Genomic DNA, 21846 nt, shown 5'->3' on the forward strand with positions numbered 1-21846 from the left:
TTTTCCTGTCATTCAACACTGCAGAATTAATGGAAATGCACTTCTTTTTGACAATCTTCCAGTGAAAAATCCACAAAGCATACTGCTTTTTTAAAATTTTTTTAATAGATTTTATTTTAATGATACAGAACTGTACCCAGGTGATATTTACTTTGTTATCTTATAGTTAAATAAATCATGACACACAAAGGTCAATATTGCCCACTTCAGCATCAGAGTTTGATAAACACAAGTCGGAAGGAGAAGCCATATGAAGAGAGAGGAAGAGATTCATGTAGAAGGAAAAGGCAGTAATATGCAGGTGGATACACATGCTTACACATGCTTACAGACCTGCAAGAGTTGGTGATGCGTATTGAAGTGCTTTAGCAGCAGTGGACCAGTATCTACCAAAGGTAACATGTTCACCTTGAACTAAACACTGCCAATTATGCACTTGTGACATAATAAATCTCAAAGGGCTCACGGAGAGTTACTGACACTAGGCAATTCTCTACAGCAGTGGTGTGCTTTGCTTAAGAGAACGTACATATTCTACTCCAATGCTGGAGGGATACTCAGTACTCTAAAGGAACACAGGTAAAGGAGTAACTCATTCTGCCTCGGGGATCAGAAAGTTTAAGGAGTTTGCCAGGAATTAAAATACTTATCTGGATGAGGATTACAGACAGGGGAGCTGCATGAGTAAAGATACAGAGATAGGAAGTCTTTGTGTGGTCAGGGATGTGTGGGATCAGGTCTCATGGAGAGAATTTCATGAAGATCAGGCAGGAAAGCAGACTGGGGCAGTTTGTAAAAGGCTTTGCAGTTTCAACTTCATCCTTCAATGAGGAAAGGACAGCAAAGCTTTTGAAACAGAAATGTCACAACTCTCAGAAGAAAGCCTGAATCAGGAAAGTACAGGGGAACTCATTCTTTCCTTCCTTCACGCACTTGTTCAAAAATAACTATTTTGTACCAACTATACTAAATACTAGGGATACTGAGTCAAAACATAATTTTTTTAAAAACCATGGGCATAGTCCCTGCTATGACAAAACTTACAGTGTGGCAAGAATAAATAGTCACTAAATAATTACAAAAATTTAAATAGAATCATAGTATTCAATTGGGGAACTATAAGGAAGAGGCCCAGGCAAAGAGTGGGAAGGAGTGCCAGGAAGAGCACTGAGGAACTCTTCAGAAAGAGGTGCACATGACACTTGCTGATCAACTGGAAGTGCAGAAAGGAGAGGATGGTTCCAAGGTTTCCAGCTTGTACACTGGATGGATACTGGTACTGTTAACCATAATAAAATAAGAACAAAACAAGGAAGGAAAAATCCATTTTATAGCCAATTCACTTTGGGTCAGAAAGAGCCTTAAATGCTGCATGGCATTCAGGTGAAGTTGATCAGTTAAGTTGCACCACAAGTTGTACCGGAAGGACTGCAACTCAGGAGAGTCCGGTTTGGAGAGAGATTTGGAAAAAGTCTTTCAAGGAAGAAGTACATAAAGTATTAATGGTGATTGAGGAAAAAAGATACCTTCAAATAGTCTATTCTAAGTCCATGCTAGTAGCTCTGAAACTGCAGTCCTCAGATCAGCTGCATCATCACCTGAAACTTGTTAATGCAAAGTATGGGGCCCCACTTAGGACTTACTAAATTAGAAACTCTGGGAGTAGGCACAGCAATCTGTGCAGAAAGCCTCCAGGTAAGTCTGATGCACGCTCAAGTCTGAAAGTTTGCCTATCATACATAATGTTTTAAAAATAACTATCTCATTTTACCTGTTGATTATATATTAGCAGAAAAACCTCCCGATGTTACTACTTGTTTGCCTGCAGAGTCCTCTCATCCAGACATTAAACGTGTGTTGAATATCTAATCCATGCAGAGCAGAGTGTGATGTTGGGGGAGACATAGACTAAAGCATACAATACGGTGCCTGCCAACAAGAAACTCTGACCTGATCGAGAAGACAACGCACACATTTGAAAAGTTAAAACAAGTACACAAGTAGTAGTTTGACAGAAGTAGCAGGCGAGGATTTAAATGCTAAGTAAACAATAAGGATGGTAAGTGCCATGAGCTGGAGGAACATTGGAAAGCAGGAATCAGACCTAAAATAAACCTGAAAAGCCAAAGTTAGAACTCTGGTATGAACTTTCAACAAGAGCAAAACCCCTAAATTGTAGCTCGTCCCTCTAAAAAGAGGTTTTCTGAGCTTCAGAAATAGTTTAATGATACACTCAAGGTGAGAAGGACTAAAAGTAAATTCCAGTTGGGCAAATAAGTAACTGCCAAAAGAGAAAATGAGAATGACCTGGGCCCAAGGGTATTGCTGTGCTCTGGTATGCATCAGCTTCAGCACCCAGAGCGATCTGACTGAAGGTCAAGTTCTCTTTTAGTGTGCTTTACATTAATATATCCAAAGCTATCTGCAATTATCAAAATGCTTCCTAAGTAGCATTGAAGAGTAAACTGGTCCAGTTCTGAATCATTCATTCCCTAGCACTTAACGCAGGAGCTCAGCGGCTCCTCTGTGTTCTCAGCTCTTCAGGGATTGGATGCAGAAGAGAAAAAAGCAGTGGGGCTGGCAGGAGTTCTCCGAAAGTGTGCGTGGCACGCTGTCAAGCTGAGAACTATATTATTCAATATCAAGGAGAGGTTCCCTTGATTACTGAGGTGGCCGAGGTAAAGACCCGGTTCTCTTGGCCCGGTACTCAGTTCCTAGGACTGCAGACAGGAACTCCGCCGGAGCGTGGGCTTAGGGACAGTGCGTAGGACAAAAACACACATCAACCAGCAATCCACGGGGAGAGTGCCTCCGGATACCACTTGGTGGAGAGTTGGGAGTAGGGCTGAACACGATTTTCAAAGGGCTTGAAAGACCCCTAACCCGGGTCTGAGAATCCTCGAGAGAAGGGGCATCCGCGAACGAACCATGGACCGCGAGCGAGCCCTTGGACGGACCTCGATTGGTTTCCCAGCCTGGCCAGCAAAACGCCCGGGCGAGCGCTCCCGTGCGCGGTGCAGCCGAACAGGAGACGTCGGCTGGGGAGCGGCTCTGCCCCGCGCCGGGCCCAGCACCCGCCCCCTTGGGGCGGTGAACTCGCGCCAAGCAGTGGCTGATCGCCCTGGGTTCTGGGCCTCTAGAAGCATCTAGGCCCCGAGATCCTCCATGGGGGATGAGGGGTGCAAACCTGCCCTCTGCTGCCTTCACCCCTCCCCCCGTTCCGGGCCCCAGAGACCCTTCCCATTGACGGGCGCTGCAGGGACCGGAGGCTGCCGGCACTGCGGAGACGCGGGCGAGCCCCGTGAGGCGGCGACGCTGTCAGGCGTCCTCCCGCTCTTCTCAGCCTCTCCGCGCGCTTCTTTGCAGCGTCTCGTCGCATCCGGGAAGACGGTCATCCGAAGGGGCGGCTGCGCCGGGAACGCGTCGGGGCACCTCGGTCCCCGGGGCACCGCGCCACGGCTGCCGGATCCCAGGCTGGCGAGGATGGGTATGGGCAGAGGAGAAAACACGGAGCACACTCGGGCTTTCGTCCGCGTTTGTACCACGCCTTACCTTGCACCAGGAGCCGCGGGCGGAGGCGCAGAGCCGCATCCTGGGGGAGAGGAGTCTGAGGGCCGCCATCTTCGGGAGCCGGCTGCGGGGGACGCGGCGGGCCGGGGCGTGTCACTGTGCCCGGCCCCGACCGCGCCGAGCCTCCGGGCCGGGAAGGCGCGCCGGGGGCGGGCTGGAGGCTCGGCCGTGCGTCGGTGACGTCTTCGGGGCCTCGCGCGCTGGGCGCCCGCCGCTCACTGCCGTCTGCAGGTTTATAAATAAGGGAGGCTGGGCGGGGCTCGCGGCGGGGAGTGGAGGTTCTTGGCGCAGCCCGGGCGAGTTGTTAGGGTTCCCAGCCTCGCGGCGCCGGCCGCTCTCCCGGGTCTCTGCGTGCACTTGCAGCCGCAGCCCCTAGGCCAGCCCTTTAGCTTTGATGGGACACAGGTGTCCGCCTTCCGCTAGGTCGGCAATGAGCCATGGCCTAGGGTTCAGGGCCCAGAGGGTCTAGCGAGGGGCTTGTTGCTTTTCCAAGTCGTTGTGTGGCAAGTGTGGGGGCTGCCTAGGAGCATCCCTACAAGGCCTCCTGCTTTTCTTGCTGCGCTCTCATTTCTAACGTTTCTCAGCCCCTCTCCCCACTCCTCCCCACACTGTTACAGTCTGAGTTTTGTGCTGAAAAATCATTAATCTGCCATTCTGCTTCTGTAAAACCTGCTTGCTTCTGCTTGCTACCCCCAACACAAAAATTCCTAAGTGACTACAACACCCGTGTTCTGCATAAAATGATTACAGCCCCCACGTTTTGCGTAAAGCTCTTATGACCCTCATGTTTTACGTGAACAAGATATGGCCCAGAGCCCAAACTGCCCAGATCCTCTTACACCAAAGATAAGAAAATGATATCATGCTTACTCAAGGCTTTTTGTACACGTGCTTGTTCTGTCTTAGTAATTGTCCACCCACAAACTTACAATGTAAAAACTTTCTGTTTCAAAGGTTCACGGCTGCTTTCTGTGCCACCTTTGGGCGGTGCAGAGAGTAGTCGCTGGCCGGCTAATAAAGACTCCTGATTTGGCTCAATTCGGTCTTCAGGTGGTCATTTCTCGCATCTCAGACCATAAAATTTGGAGGCCCCAGCGAGATCCTGCCCTAATATAGGGCACCTGGCGACCACCAGTGCCTGGAGACCAGGTGCAGAGTCGAGTGTCTTGCCCAGGGGAAGGCCTCTGAGAGACATTCCTCAGCCCCAGGCAGAGGCTTGACAATGCACCACCCCAGCACCTTCAAAACTGCAAATTCTTCTGGATGAGTCTTCTGGTTCTGTTCCCGGGGCAGAGGGGAACCGGCTCTAACAACACCTGGCCTAGGCTTATGTAGAGTAAGTTTGCAATGAGAACCTGCCATGAGCTGTCTCTGCCAGGAGGTGTGACCAGCTAGGCCTGCAGAGGGACAAGATTAGCACTGGACCTCTGTGACCAGAGTTTAGCACACCTCCCGCTTCTTCGCTATCATCCTTGCATGCGTGTTTCAGAATCTTTCTGACACTGGAGACCCAGCAACCCCAGAGATTATTCAGCAGATGTAAACATAAAGGTGTATATCCCTTTGACCTTAGTCAAGATACGTAATTTTGCCAAGCCTCAGTGTCCTCATCTGCAAGTTAGGATTGCTTATAACGCTTAGAACTGTCAAAAGGTTTATGTTAGATAATTCATGCAAACCTTCTAACCCCATTATGAGCATTCAATAAATGTTAGGCACTGTTGTAAATTTGTTCCAGTTGCAGTGGTGGATTGGCATGGCTCATACATATCTCCAAACTTTATCTGTTGTCCAACTCTTTGAGGACATGAGCCAGGTCCGATTTCTTCAGAACCATCCAGACCAGGTGGAAGCTCAGTAACATTTTATTTGATTAAGGGCTGACCAGGTCCTGAGAATGTGGGTGTTAGTTTTGAACTAAAGCAAAGCATACAAGAAAATTAAATGAGATCTTAGCTTCCTTAGCAAATACACTAAGGAAATAAACAGCACAGTTTAAAGTCTATCCATAAAAGCATTTGCCCTTTTATGGTATTCTTTTAACTCTGAACTCTTTCTTTTTCCCTGTGAATATTATAATTTTACTCAAAATCAATGAGGGAATAAAATACCAAGTTATACTATCCAATTACATAGGAGAAATTATTTCAACACATTTTAAAAAGTTGGATTGAGGGGAAATTCAAGTTTTAGAACTAAAGTCTCATAACTAGTGCTAATTCAGCATATAGCAGCTGATGTACTGCACCTTACAGAATGTGAAAAAGCTGACATTCCTGTTGGATCTGCTTTTCCATTTTTGTCCTTGTCTCTCTTCTACAGAGCACATGAAATGGAAAAATTGCATTGGCAACTTTGTCAATGGTCACATGATTCACTCTTGGCTGGTCTCACTCTGCTGCTCCTGGCTGAGGAAGACAAACATTTTAAGTCTTGTGTTCTGTATGACTAAGTCTTTCATGAAAAAAATTAGCCTCATTACTCTATGGCCAAATACACTGTAATGTATTTTTGATGACTATGACCATTTTTTTAAATAATGTATGAATATCTTCAACTTGAACAAATTACAAAAAAAGTTCTTGCGTACAGATTTCCCTTCTAGTTCCACAAAGCCATTTCAATTTTAATCTGTATGTAAAATTCTTCTTTTAATTATCTCAACTTTTCTGAACAAGTAAGAACATTTCCCTGTTGCTTTGAAGGGCAGTTTGTGGCAAATGTATCATATTCTGGAAACGTTTCCTTTTGAAATCTTGTAGAGCTTAACTTCCATACTGTTAAAAACTGGGAAAATTGAATTCAAAGCCTTTAATTTTTTTGTAGAGACATGGTCTCGCTGTGTTGCCCAGGCTGGTTTTGAACTCCTGGCCTCAAGTGATCCTTCACCTCAATTTCCCAAACTGCTGGGATTATGGGTCTGTCCCTAAAACGCATTTGCCCTTTTATGGTATTCTTTTAACTCTGAACTCTTTCTTAAGCCACAGTGCCTGGCCTAAGTCCAAAACATTTAAACAAAAGGTCTGATTCCAGACAAGCAATGAGGAAAGTTTATTTTGTATCATGTTATAACTTGTGCGTGCATGCGTGTGTGTGTGTGTGTGTGTGTGTGTGTGTATAGTCATGTGCCATATAACAATGTTTTGGTCAACAATGGACTGCATGTATGATGATGGTCCTATAAGAATATAATGACATAATTTTACTATAGCCTTTCTATGTTTAGATACACAAATATTTACCATTATGTTATAAATTGCCTACAATTTTTAGTACAGTAATATACTGTGCAGCTTTATATTAATAGCTTAGGAGCAGAAGGCCATACCGTATAGCCTAGGTGTATAGTAGACTATACCATCTAAGTTTGTGTAAGTATACCCTATTATATTCACACTGTGACAAAAACACCTAATATCACATTTCTCAGAATGTTCGACATTAAACAACACATGAGTGTATGTTTGGCACCTTTTTATCAGATAAATGCAGACAATGTGTCAGAGTTGATTAGATTGTAAATCATCATTCTCTGTTTGAGGAATTTCATTTTAATTCTCCTAAAATATCATGCATTGGCATCTCTCATTATTGAAAGAAAGGACATCCTGTCCTCACAGATGACAGTGTACTTTCCCAGGTTGATAAGTAGGGACATTTGAAGACTTGTTTCACAAATGTTTGACTGGCTTAACTAGTAATAAGAATTTTTTTTTTTTTTTTTTTTTTTTGAGACACAGTCTTGCTCTGTTGACCGGACTAGAGTGAGTGCCGTGGCGTCAGCCCAGCTCACAGCAACCTCAAACTCCTGGGCTTAAGCGATCCTACTGCCTCAGCCTCCCGAGTAGCGGGGACTACAGACATGCGCCACCATGCCCGGCTAATTTTTTGTATATATATTTTTTTAGTTGGCCAGATAATTTCTTTCTATTTTTTTAGTAGAGACGGGGCTCTCGCTCTTGCTCAGGCTGGTCTTGAACTCCTGACCTCGAGCAATCCTCCCGCCTCGGCCTCCCAGAGTGCTAGGATTACAGGCGTGAGCCACCGTGCCCGGCCCAGAATTTTTAATTAGGTCATTTGAGTCAGTATAAAATGCATGCATGCTTCATTTTATAACAATTGTCCTTTAATATATGGAGAACAAATTCTTTCAAATGATTTTCCTCTAGTGGGTTTGAAAAACATAAATCTGAAAGTTTACATAAATCTGTAAATCTATCATTTTGTAATGAGAATCATCATCCCTTAATTTGTCTTAAAGCTTTTTTTCATAGATCCTTTGAAGCATTCCCTTGTATTAACAAATGTGTATTTAATATTTGTTCAATAAATAGATAAAAAATAAACTGAATTTTTCTTAAAGTGTAGTTTTCTCAGGAAAAAAAAAGTAAAATACATGCATGAGATAGAGAAAGCTCAACTCCTGGAATGAAAATGAAAATTACGCTAAGGTACTGAGGAAACTTGAAGAAACAAAACACACCAGAATGAACTTGTATACATTCAAGTCTGATCATGTTACTTCTGCTTAAAACCTTTCAGTGGTTTTCCCCACTGCCTTTGAGATCCAAAGTCCACAATTCATAACATGGCATAGAAGAGGATCATCTCTCCTAGTGTTCCTCTCCCCACACATCTCTTTTATATTCCAAACTATATGTGCCTCTTGATTTTTACATGATGAATTTGCACAATTTCAGATCAATTTTTGATAGCAAGTTGATATATGGACTATGTTGCCATGCTGCTATGGTTCAAATCTCAGCTCTGCTATTCCCTAGCTATGTGGCCTCCTATGGTGCAATAGTTAAGAAAAATTTGCAGAATACCAAGATATAAGGTGATATCTAGAACAGTATCTGTTAGTACTATTCAGCTGTAAAAACAGTATACCTTGTGAATTTATGTATTTTCTGAAATGCTCCTTAGTCTGTTCTTGCTGCTATGATAAGATACCTTAGACTGGGTAAGTTATAAACGGAAATGTATTTCTCACAGTTATGGAGGTTAGAAAGTCCAACATCAAGGCATCATCAGATTACATGTGTTAAAATTAAATTAAATTGGCCTAAAGCTGCCTCCATATTTTGAATTCCTACATATTGAACTGCAACCTAACTTAATATGTAAACAAACTGCAGCCTAACTTAAGTGTATATTCTTGAAACACTGGTAACAAATAACTGAGTCCCAGCCAATTACAGACTGCCAACTGGTCAGACCATGTCCAAATAAGGCAAATGCCAAGCTATAACCAATCAAGCTGTTTCTATAAATCACTTTCTTTTTCTGTCTATAAATAATGCCTGGCTACATTGCTGGGTGGAGCTCTGTGAACTTCTGCTGGTTCAGAGTGATGCCCAATTCATGAATCGTTCTTTGCTCTAATAAACTCTGCTAAGTTTAATTTGCCTGAAGTTTTTCTTTTAACAGATGTCTCTGAGGACGTGTTTCTTATAGATGGTGCCTTCTCTATGTCCTCCCATGGCCGAAGACGCAGAAGGGATAAACAGCTCTCTTGCACCTATTTCATAAGGGCACCAATGTCATTTATGATGCTGTTGTGGAAATCAAAAGGGAGTTTCAATCTAGGTCCAGTTGCTTGTCACACAAAGTTGCAATTATTGAGACAATGAAGATTGCCAAGGAAGAAAATAATTTTTTAATACAACAGATGTCTTGTCTGGAGAATGGAAGAAGCTGCCTCCAATCCATCTCTCTAACAGATCATGGGCTTTTAAAGAAAGGGGTACCTTGGGGCAGATTGTGGTGTAACTAAAAAGGGGCTAAGTGCACTGGGGGAAGGTTGTAGGGGATGGTGAATCTTGTCAGGAAGTCTGTCCAGGGACATTTAGAATATCAGCTCCTTTGTGTTGCAGAAAATCCACCATTTCTGGGAAACAACTCAAAAGGTCAAGTAGTTAAGGGAGAGGATTATATAGAGGTCATTGAAATTTGTTCAGTGGGGCACTAGTTACAAGGCCTTAACCCTCATGACTTAATCACCTCCCAAAAGCCTCACCTCTTAATAGTATCAGTGGTAATTAACTTTCAATATTTGAATTTTAGAGGGCATACATTCAAACTATCGCAATGCTTTCTATATTTTCATTGTAAGAGCAGGAGTGACTCCATGACAGGCTGGACCTCCTGGAATAGGTCTAAGTTTCGGTTTCCCCGACGGGGGTCCTCCCCTTCCCCGAAATGACGCTGATAACAACTAAAAGGTCCCCAGACTTGGAACCAACCAATCAGAAGCCAACATGACCTTGGAGCCAACCAATCAGGAGCCAACACGATCAGCCACTCTTAAAGGAGCAAATGAACTAAGGGAGGGAGGGGGATGGTGTGCCCAGTGTATGTAACCTACTGAAAAGTATAAAAGCTTAATTTTTACCCCAGGGCAGGGTCCTGGTTCATGGAGAGGCCAGTGTGTTGGTGCTCTGGGACTTGGACCCTAGCTCAAGCTAGCCACTAAACTCCTTTGCCTTTTTCAGCCTCGGTGACTCTGCCTCTCTGTTCCTGGGGCCGAGGGGAACCGGTTCTAACATCATAAACTGGCAAACATCAGGCAAGATTCAAACCCTAGATTATATGTGATTTAAAGCTGCTTTTGTCTTTATACCTCCCCCTTTCTGAGATATCTTCGAATCTGACCCTAACTCTCCATTTTCACCCATTCTATACTAGTTCACGGCCTTAGTTTCAATTTCTCTTATCTGGATTATTACAATTCTTTTATAAATAAACTTCCATTCTCCCTCAAATTTAACCACTGTTAAAATTATTTAAAATACAGATCTGATCTTTTCACATCTTTTCCTAAAATAGTTCAAGAAATCCTTCAAAGCAGAAAGTTAAAGGCCAACATCCAATTATACCTAAGATTTTATTTATTTTAGCCTCAACAAACCATCTAACCTCCACAAACAGTATATTTTGAAATTAAATTTTAGATTATATGTTAACTGTTCTATCAACTATAACAAAGAAGTGCACACTCAGTTGTGATATATATCTCTGATTTTAACATATTAAATATTATTAGATTGTGCAGTTGGGAGACAGACCTTCAAATAAAGTTTCTCTGTTGTCTAAATGCTCACGTTTGAACTTATAAAATGTATTACTGATAAATATGGTTGTAGCTCTGTACTTATCTTTTTATCATTTAGACCTCTGCATGTTGACTTACTTAGATTTGCATAAGTATATAATACTTGGATGCCATACTCAGACACGTATACCACCTAGCTTTATTTCTTATCACAGCATAGTAATTGTTCAAAAAGAGCATGATGACATTATACCATAGATAGTTGTAGAGGTTATTTTCAATTTTGGCTATATCTTGTTTATATATGTGAACATATTTATATTTATATATGTGAACAAGAAGTGACTGATATTATTGGCAATTGACTATTGAAGCAAATATTTCCTGCTACTTTTCTTTCAAGCTATGATCTGCTTTAATTGAAGCATATACTGAGACTCTAGGGCAAGCTGCAGTGTGAATCAAAATTTTCTTTGTATTGTGCAGCCAAAGAAGACAAAAATAAGCAAAGCATCAGATATATCCCTATGGTTGCAAATTTTTTGCTTATCAGAAGTTTTATTATTCTCACTGATTCCATTTATAACAGAAAAATATTTCACGATTGAAATGAGAACATACATTTAAACTATAAAGTACCACTTTTACATATTTTATATGTTAGGGTTCTAAATAAAATTTTATTTGAAAAGATGGCCCTTATTAAATATGTTTGAAAACAGTGCTTTAGTTAAGTTACACTACTTTCTGCTCCCTACATATACCAAGGACCTTCTGATAGGGAGTCTTTGCTCATGCCTTTTTTTTTCCATATCAGCTGAGCAAACTCCTACTCATCTTTCAAAACCATGATCAAATGTCACTCCTCTGTGGATCTTGATAGACTCCCCAAATCCCATCTCCTAAAGAACCATTTTCTTTTACTCTGTGCTCTCAGAGCCTTTTGTGACCTAAATTATGAGCTTAGCAAGAATGTGCTTGTTAAGACAGGGGGGTATAAAGTGGGTATGGTTAATGGGTACAAAAATATAGTTAGATAGATAAAATGAACAATATTTGCTAGCACAACAAAGTGACTATAATCAACAATAATTTAGGGTATACTTTAAAATAACTAAATGAATGGAATTGGAATGTTCCTAACGCACACACACAAACAAATGTTAAATGCCTGAGGTGACAGATACCCCAATTACCCTGATTTGGTTCACTCACACTGTATGTCTGTATTAAAATATCATACGTACCCTATAAAAATATACAACTATTATGTACCCATAATAAATAAAAATTTTAAATTAAAAAAAAGAATATGCTTATTCATTTTTGTAGCCACAGTGCCCCAGGATTAATGCTAAGCATAGAGCAATTTAACAAATGTCCACTGTGTGACTTGATTTGAGTTGGCAGTTTTCTTGCCCTAACACAAGCCATGAACTTTAATCTTTGTCTCTCAGCTCAACTGTTTAGATTAAATACTTTCTCCCTAATCATGATGTGATAGTAATAATTATTTACATTTGCATTCTATTTTACAGGTTGCCTTATGCGTACCACCATCCCTTGCCCTTTCTTCTCCAGGCTAGTTCCTGTATCCAGCCTCATGCTCACTGGTCCCTCCATCCATCCTCTCCCCACAGATAACTTGTCATTAAAGGACATGAAGAAAATAGTCATATATTTACTGGGTTATAAATTATTTTATATGTCCCTATTTTCTTCCAAATAGTCCCTCTGTTTCTTTCATTATCATTCCCTTCCCTTCTTGCAAATATTCAATTTGACCAAGTATTTTTCACAATAAAGTAACTCAAACCATGTATGACTTTTTTGGCAACACTATCCCACTGGTTATGCTCCAAGACAACGAGTAATGCCTGCAATAATATAGTTCGAAAAATGCTGCCAAGAGATTGTGACACCCTGGATCAGAATACAAGTCAAGGTCACTTATAAATAAGCAACCACTGGGAAATGACTTCTTACATTGTAGTGCATCATTCTGAAAGGCTGAATATAAGTAAATATTTTAAGTTATGTTTAGAAATGTTTAGGATAAGTATAAAAGACAGAAGTCAAATTGTATTATATAATTATCACAACCATGTATTATATATGTTTTCATAAGAAATGAAAAGGAACATCTAAAATGAGGGGAAAAAATCAATATGATTGTCATGTTTCAGTTTGAAATGTCGATGCTTGATAACGCTCATGGCCAAAGAATGACCAGATGCACCAAAATGTGTCTTGTTTTATAGTGCCTGGGTTGGGACCTCCCCAGTGGTTCAGATATCACCATGGAACAAATCTGACTGGACAGTTAGGAGTTGCATGCAATGTCTTACTCCACATATGGGTTGTTCTAGGTCAATTTCTGGATTCTGTGGCACCTATGCCACTTGGTCCGTGGGCTAGAAAGTCCTCTGCATTCTTTTGCAGCCAGTGTGCTAAGTTATGATTGGCTGATTCATAGGGTATTCCCTCATCCCCCAGGTATGGCAGTAGCTCAGGGCAGAATTAGGGTGGGGCAGGACCAAGATGGGGGCAACAGTACCCACTTTCATCCCTAGGAGACCCAGAATCCCTCGAAATCTACCTAGCACAGCTACTTTGGAAAACAGTCACAAATAATTAAACATAGAGTTGCCGTATGGCACAGCAATTCAACTGGTAGGTTTATACCCAAGAAAATGAAAACACAAAACTTATACAGAAATGTTTATAGCTGCATTATTCATAATAACCAAAAGTGAAACAACCCAAATGCCTACCAATTGATAAACAGGTAAACAAAATATGGTATATCCAAAAATGGAATCTTATTCAGCCATAAAAAGAAATGATGTATTGATACATGCTACAAAGTAGATGAAACTTGAAAACAGTGAGAAAAGCCTGCCACAAATGACCATATATTATATGATTTCATCTATATGAAATGCAGCATAAATATAGACCATTTCCATTATTGCAGAAAGTTATTTTAGGCAGTACTGGTCTGCCTGATAATAATGGAAACGCTGGTTATCTTTTAGGCATTAATAGTTTCTAATGATTGAATCTTACAGGAGCTGGCAGCAAATGATTAGAATTTAGATTCTTAGGCAAGAATCTAAGATGTAGGTCCCTTGGTACTGATTAGAGATAGATCTGTATAGTTTAAAAGTCAACTGAGGAGATGAGTGAATTAGTTTTCTATTGCTGCCATGACAAATTACCACACCATTAATAGCTGAAAGCAACACAAATTTATCATCTTATGGTTCTGTAGAAGTCCAGCGTAGGGCTCACTGAACTAAAATTAAAATATTGGGCTTCTGCTCTGAGAAAACACCAAATTACAGATGTGACCAATGCTGCAGGAGGGTCCCAAGGCCCCCCAGTGGCCTGGAATAGGAGACCTCATCTTCCAGGGAGGCTTCTACAGCAGCACTTATGCCAGGTCTCAAAGCCTGTGGAAGAACCAAAGACAAGGAGTGGATGCTCATCACCAAGCTGTGCTGCCTGGTCAAAGACATGAAGATCAAATCTCTGGAGGAGAAATTTCTCTCCTCCCTACCCATCAAATAGTCTAAGATCATCAACTTTTTCCTGGGGATGTTCCTTAAGGATAAAGTTTTGAAGATTATCTCCATGCAAAAGCAGACCCAAACTGGCCAGCAGACCAGGATCAAGGCATCCTGGTCTGGGACTCAAGTCACCATCTGGGACTATGAGGGACATGTCTGGGTGTTAAACACTCCAAGAAAGTAGCCACTGCCATCAGTGAGGCCAACATCCTGGTCAAGCACACTATAGTCCCCCTGCAGCAAGGCTACTGCGGGAATAAGACTCGCAAGCCCCACATCACCCCTTGCAAGGTAACAGACATCTGTGGCTCTGTGCTGGTCCTCCTCATCCCCACTGCCCAAGAAGCTGCTGATAACAGCCAGTATCACCAACTGCTATAATTTAGGCAGGGACTGCAATACCACCCCAGGCAACTTTGCCAAAGCCACCTTTGTTGTCATCTTGAAGACCTACAGCTATCTCACCCTGACCTCTAGAAAGAGACTTTATCTCCCTATCAAGAATTCACTGACCATCTTGTGAAAATCTACACCAGAGTGTCCATGCAGAGGACCCAGGCTCCAGCTGTGACCACCACACTAATGTTTTAATACAAGAAAAATAATGTGACTTAAGCCTTTTTAAAAAATGCTGGTAGCACCACATTTCTTCTGGAGTATGGTAGACTAAATAATGGTCTCCAAGATATCTAGGTCCTACTCCCTAAGGCCTGTGAATGTTACTTTGAATGGCAAAAGGAACACTGCAGACACTAAGTTAAGGATCTTCAGATGGGGACAATATCCAGAATAATCAGGAACAGGAGGCAGTAAGAGTAAACTATACTTCTGCAAAGTTTGGATGTTGGAACTTACACAAAGATTGGAAAAGATCCAGAGAAGAACCCAGGGACAAGGCACGAGAGACACTTAAAAAATTTTAAGGTGCATTTAATATAAATATGAATAAATAAATAAATTAATTGTAATTTAATAAATATGTATCTACTATGTGCAAGGGAGTGGTAAAAGCAAGGATGCAACTATCCACAAAGTATTTATCCTGCCCTCAAGGACCTTACTGTCTGAGGAAAAGGTACCAGAGAAAGCTAAGATCTGTCAGGCAGTAGGAAGGATCCAGCGCAATCTATAGTGACACCAATCTGCTTGGCAATGAGGTTGTTGTTCCACAGAGCTTACCACCTGAATGTCGGGGCAGAGGAACATTGATTAAAGATTGGTTGGGTTTTTTAGGTTGAAAGTATAGTGAATTGAGAGTGCTGGTTTAAGAAATCAATCATGTCACCCAAGCTACAAAAGGAGGAGAAAGAGGCCAGAATGAAGCTAAAAAGATTGGGAGAAAATGTTGCCAACGGGGTTTTCTAGAACAAAGATCTCTTATGGTGTGAGATTGTGAGGGAACTGTAAAGGATATACGGGAGGCAGTCAAAAATTAGGTTTTGAAGTTCAAGATTTCCAAGGTCCACAGCATGGTTTTCTGTTCCACCAGGGTGTTGGACTATCCTGGGATTACGGAAGCATTGAGGGTGAAGATAAATGACATAAAGCAAGATTCAATGTCTTTACTGAATTTGAGAGAAGGATCCAGAAGTTAGTAGGGCTGAAGAGAGATATGTTTAGGGAGCTTCACTTCAGAGCATATGAACCATGGATTAATAGTCAGGTTTCACCGGAAAAAATAGGTAAAAGTTTCAAGAAGATGGAGGCATCGATTAACATTGGAGGATCAGTTCCAGGCAGTACAGTGAAAAAAAGTGGGAGGGAGGTGGTTGTTAGGAAGAATCTTAGAGTAAGTTCAGGATAGGAAGGAGTGGAGGGCATGAAAGCAGATTGGAGATTGTAGAGCTTTCCTTCTCTGAGGAACGTAGTCTAAGAAATGTGGTCAGAAGTAATAGAACTCAAAGAACTTAATTTGGGCATAAATTGTTTTAAGCCAGGAAAAGTAAACTGCATTTTCTAGAGATAATTATATTATTATAGGCAATAAAGGCAAAGGAGGAAACTTTCTGGATTGAATATAAGAAATGAAAGTGTATTTAATTCTGGCAGTGCTCTGATATTGTATTTTATGATCTGTTAATTTTTGTCAATAAGTTGAAGAGGAAAAACAAACTGCTAAACATTGAGCCTGGTCAAAGTACATTAATATCATTTTTAATCTCCAAAGTTAATATAACAAACATCGTACAATGGAGTGGAAAGGACTTTGACTTCAATAGATTAAGAATTCAGAAATTAAATGATAGATTTTTCTTGTTATCAGGCACAAAGCAGTTTCCCTAGGCATTAACTTTATACTAAATTAATGAGCAATTCCTACTGATTTTACCTTATAAATAATGCCTATTTTCTCATACCTGCCCCCCTTCCCCACCCATCCCCATACTCCCCTTGGTTAAGCTATCACCCCCTCTCTCCTGGATTACTTTAACAGCCTCCCAACTGGTCTCTCTCTCTTTAGACTTAAACCTACAAGTCCATCCTCCTTACCACCAGTATAACTTTGAGAAATCTGACCTTGTCATTATCCTGCTGAACATCAATCCAGGTCTCTCTACCATCTGCGGCTGATAGTCCAAACTCCTTATCATGACATCCCAGTGGCTCCATAATGTGTCTCCTGCCAACCTTTCCAGTTTCATTTTTTGTTCAGTACTGGCCATAGATTCCCATCTAATCAAAAATTAATTTTTTTTATTTTGAGATAATTGTAGATTCACGTGGTTGTAAGAAATAGTATAAAGGGATCCTGTTAGGTTCATCTGGATGTTCTCTGGTTCCCCAGTTCCCAGTGTCATGAATGACTACTGGTACTGAGTCAAGCCAATGATGAAATGATCACAAACACAGAGCAATTTTATACAAACAGTTCTTCACATAAAAGAAAGAATGAAAGTCAAGAAGGAAGCCACACAAAGTGAAAATGTGTTCCAGAGAGAATAGAATGGGTCAGTCTCCATGAGTGGAGAAAGACACCAAAGTCTGAGCACACGCTGTCTTTTATAAGCTCACTTGTTTGTCCCGCTTTCCTCCTGGCAGGATTGGTTGTCATTTCCCAACTTTTGGGGTGATTGACTGGTTGGGGTTATATAACAGGTTACATAACAGGTTAGTTATGTAACGTTTCCCTTTCTGCACAAGTCTTCCCCAGGATCCTTCATGAAGCTCCACCCATGTCATGTTAATTAGATAGTAATGAGCTCTAAGTCACTTAAAGGTTACTAGGATCTTTTTACTATGTATGTCCCCACCAGAGAACAGTTCCTGGTGGCAATTTGGTTCCTAGCTACAATTTGGTTCCTGCTCTCTGCCCTTGGCCACCTCCTTGCCACCCATTTACCTTCTGCTGGGCCTAACAATCCCATTGTACCTTACCCCCAGTTTCCCCAAAGGAGCATTTTGCAAAACTATAGTATGATACCACAATGAAGAAGTCGACACTGATATAATCCATGGGCCTTTTTAAGATTTCAATAGTTTTACATGTATTCACGTGTGTGTGTGTGTGTGTGTGTGTGTGTGTGTGTGTGTGTGTATTTAGTTCTACGGATCTTCATCATGCAAGGTCTTATATCCACCACCATCATCAAGATATAGAACAGTTTCACCATGTGCTGCTCTTTTGTAACCACACCCACTTCCTTCCCTTCGCCTACATTTCCCCATCCCTAACTTCTGGTAATCACTAATCTGTTCTCTATCTCTATAATTTTATCATTTCAAGTATGTTATATAAATGGAATCATACAGTATATAAGAGTTTGGGTTTGGTATTTTTTACTCACTGTAATTCCCTTGAGATTCATCCATGCTGTTGCATATGTCAAGTCATTTCTTTTTATTGCTGAATCCTTGGTATGGATGTAAGTGGTAAAGTTTTTAAATGCCTTTGTGGGAAATAGAGGAAGGAACTGAGTATGGATATAAGGAAAACTGCTGACTCAGCTGAAGGTAGAGGCCATTAATTTAGGTTGACTCTATCTCCTCTATTGTATGCTTTCACACAGCAGCATCCATCAACCTTGCTGTATGATCAGAAAAGACAGATGGTTGAATGGATTAAGACTGGGGTTTTGACTGGCACTTAATTATTTATTTATTCTTGTGTGCTGTTTACTATATGTTGGGGAATACACTGACATATTCTACATAGATCATTTAATTTAATTCTCACAGCAACCCAAGGAGTAGTTAGTACCCTCATTTCACAAATGAAGAAACTGAGGCATAGAAATTTTAATTAACTTTCCACTATCATATGTTAAGTGTGAAAAAACAGAGATAGTATTTGAATCCAGGTCTCTCATAGTTCAAAGCCCCTGTTGGTAACCAGTATGATACATATCCTTCCCAAAGGGCCAGTCATAAAGCAGTTGAAGTTTTGGAAAGTGGAGGGATAGGGAAGAATGTAACAGTGGTACCAAATCTGTGGAATGATCAAAGATCTAGGATCCAGGAGATTCTAATGTCTACTCTGCCACCAGCTAGTTGTGCTAATTTATGCAAATCACCTAAGTTTTCTGAGCCTCAGGTTTTCACTTGTGAAGTGTGGAGGGTAATATTTATATCGACCTGCTTCACTGAATCATTGAGAAGATTTAGAGATAAAATGCAGTAATCCTCTGGAAAGTTAAAAGTACTACACATACCTGCTTTATTTGAATGGCAAAGTAATTTATACCATTACCACTCTGACTTATTATGTGAGTCATAAGTCATACTCTATGGACCAAAATGTATTTTTGTCTTCGAGAATTTGAAATACAAAAACATAGAATAGATATATCATATTAACATACATATACACACATGAGATATATCATATGTATCATAGTTATATGGGTAGGTATGTAGGCGGGATTTTGGTAAGACTAAGGAAAGTGACAGAGACTGCACAGCATCACTGATGTTAAACTGTAAAACATGGGTAGATTAACTAGACAAGGGTATGTTGGCCTTGTTAAAAGACAAACTTTAGATGAATCAAATTCGACAGAGTTTACTTGAGTAAAGAACGATTTGTGAATGAATGGGCAGCACTCAGAGAGCTCTGCTCCCCGGTGTGGGCAGTGAGCTTTCACAGGCTGACCCTGGAAGGAAAGTGATTTTAGTTGACCCTTGAGCGATCCAGGGGCTGGGGTGCCAACCACCTGAGAAGTTGAAAATTCACATATAAATTTTGACTCCCCCAAAATTGAACTACTAACAGCCAATTCTTAACTGGAAGCCTTACTAATAACAAAGAGAGTCAATTAACACATATTTTGTATGTTTTATGTATTATAAACTTTTCTTACAATAAAGTAAGCTAAAGAAAATATTTTAAAGAAAATCATAAGGTCCTGAGATGTTTAGAATAATTGTAAAGAAAACAAAATGTTAAATTTTAAAAAGAAAATCATAAGGAAGAGAAAATATATTTACTATTCATTAAGTGAAAGTGGATCATCTTAAAGGTCTTCATGCTGAGTAGGCTGAGGAGGAGGAGGGAGAGGAGGGGTTGGTCTTGCTGTCTCAGGGTTAGCAGAGGCAGAAGAAGTAGAGGATATAGAAGGGGAGACACTAGAGGCAGACACACTTGGTATAACTTTTGTAGAAAAAAATCCACATATAAGTGGACCATGTAGTTTAAACCTGTGCTGTTCAAGTGTAAACTGTGCTTGATTGGCTATGGCTAGACATTTGGTTTATTTAGGTATGATCCTGTGGAAAGTCCCTAGTTAGATGTTAGTTGGTGGTTTCTGACTGGTTAAGCTTAAATTTTGTTTTACTGCTTTCATTGAATTGGGTTTTGGTTCACTTAAGTTACAGAGACAACCTCAGGCCTCCTTTTCTTATGCTTTAACAGCCTTTTGGATAATTTTCCCTCTGTGACTTGAAGAACCGAAAGTTCATATCTTCTGTATCTATGTAAGAAAAATGGTTAAAATTGGTTGACTGGGATAAGGGTAGTACGTTAATAAAGTCCACAAGGACTGGGTGGGAGGGGAATGAGGAAGGAAAGCCAGATAGGAAGGACTGTTTAAACCGTTTTATGCCATCATCTAGACTTCCTGTACATGTGTTAGTTGTCTAACAGCAAGGTTTTCCTCCTGACAGTAGACTGCACCTCTCTGCTTTTCAGATATTATAGGCATGGCTAAGGGATTAGGGACTATACAAATACCATTTGTAGCATACATCTGTGTTTTTGCTACTCCCTAGCTTCCAATCACCCTTTTCCTGACAATAGTACCCACAGTTTTAAAAATGAAGCCTTCCTTTCCCTGCTTTCAGGTCAAATAATTTGGATGGAATTGACCCAACCTGAGCTCCCAAGGTGGATGTGACCTCAGCCTTACCTGGGGACAGTGATGGGCTCAGGGATGGGCACATGATCAAATTCAAGTGAATGAAGGTCAGGCTCTTAGAATTAATTCCAACTGCTAGAGATGAAAAGCCTCTTCTTTTCTGATGGATTTCTAATTCTAAGGCTACAAGTCTAAGGTTGCTGGCAGCCTTTTGCCACTATTAGCAGACAGCCTCTCTGAGGATAGAACCAACAGAGAGGCAGAACAGGCAATTGTTGACAGACCTCTGTTTTTTAGTTACATGGGCCAATAAATTATTATTGTTATTATTATTATTTTTAGCTTAATAATAATTAAGTTCATTTTGGTTGTAACATCTGTCAGTTACAACAAAAGAGCCCCAGTTGATTGTGGCAGAGATTGCCAATATCTTTTCTCATTTCTTCTGGAGTAATTGAACTATAGTACCCGACTATTCAGCACTGAAAGTCTCATGTCTCATGAAAGCCCTTAGTGCCAGGCAAACCAGGACAGTTTGTCACCCTAGAAGGCATATTAGCTACCTGGAATAAAGCCTACATTTTCCAGTCTCCTTTGGAGCTTGTCATGGCCATGTGATTAAGTTCTGGCTGGTGGGGTGTAAGTGGAGATGGTCAGTGCAGCTTCCAGGGAATGCCCTTAAAAGAAAGGCACGTGATCTCCCTTTCTTCCTTTCGACCAGCCAGAATATGACTGTAATGGTTGGACTTCTACCAGCATCTCAGATCAAGAGGAAACAGTGGGAATGGAATCACTTGCAGCTGAACAACAACGTGGGAGTCTGGCACTCTGAAACCATGGAGTATTATTCAACCCCAAACTGACAGCCTCCACACTTCTTGAATCTGAGACAGAAATGAGCTTCTATTTTATATAAGTCTCTCTGTGTGTTTTTTCTCTATAACTTGTACCTAAATTAATCTGAATTCACTGATACAATTCCTAATGAAAAGGAGCCCTTTTAATGCGTTTGCCTCTCCAAACATTATACCTGGTATAAATTTATTTACCTGACTCACCTCTATGATATGATCACAATTTCAGCATGAGAAAATATTCATCATTATAAACATACGTCTCAATTTGGAGAGTTCCAGTGGGAGAATAGTGGTAACAGAACTTATTTATGATCCATGTTAATAGTGGGTATTTCTGCTTGCCCAAATGGTATCCACTTCCCCTCCTCTTAATAGGACCCAATTTTGTATAGATCTCCATTTTCATCCCTTTTCAACTCTTCACATATTCATGAATAAAACTTGTGATGGTTAGTTCTATGCATCAACTTGAGGAGGCTGTTGTACTTAGTTATCTAATC

At 40.8% G+C, this 21846-nt stretch overlaps 1 protein-coding gene and 1 pseudogene across 1 annotated transcript in view; one reads left to right on the plus strand and one right to left on the minus strand.

Annotated features, from left to right (window-relative positions):
• OXCT1 (3-oxoacid CoA-transferase 1) overlaps nt 1–3721 on the minus strand; it is a 129520-nt gene extending 125799 nt beyond the window's left edge. Inside the window, exon 1 of the mRNA XM_045565622.1 lies at nt 3553–3721. Coding sequence (XP_045421578.1) covers nt 3553–3621 — 69 coding nt within the window. The 5' untranslated portion in view covers nt 3622–3721. The remainder of the gene's footprint in view (nt 1–3552) is intronic.
• A 10371-nt stretch (nt 3722–14092) lies between these two features.
• On the plus strand, nt 14093–14790 carry LOC123648143 (annotated as a pseudogene).
• Nucleotides 14791–21846: the final 7056 nt, after the last annotated feature.

This window comes from Lemur catta, chromosome 12 (assembly GCF_020740605.2).
Source record: "Lemur catta isolate mLemCat1 chromosome 12, mLemCat1.pri, whole genome shotgun sequence".
In the NCBI taxonomy this organism is placed as follows: Eukaryota; Metazoa; Chordata; class Mammalia; order Primates; family Lemuridae; genus Lemur; species Lemur catta.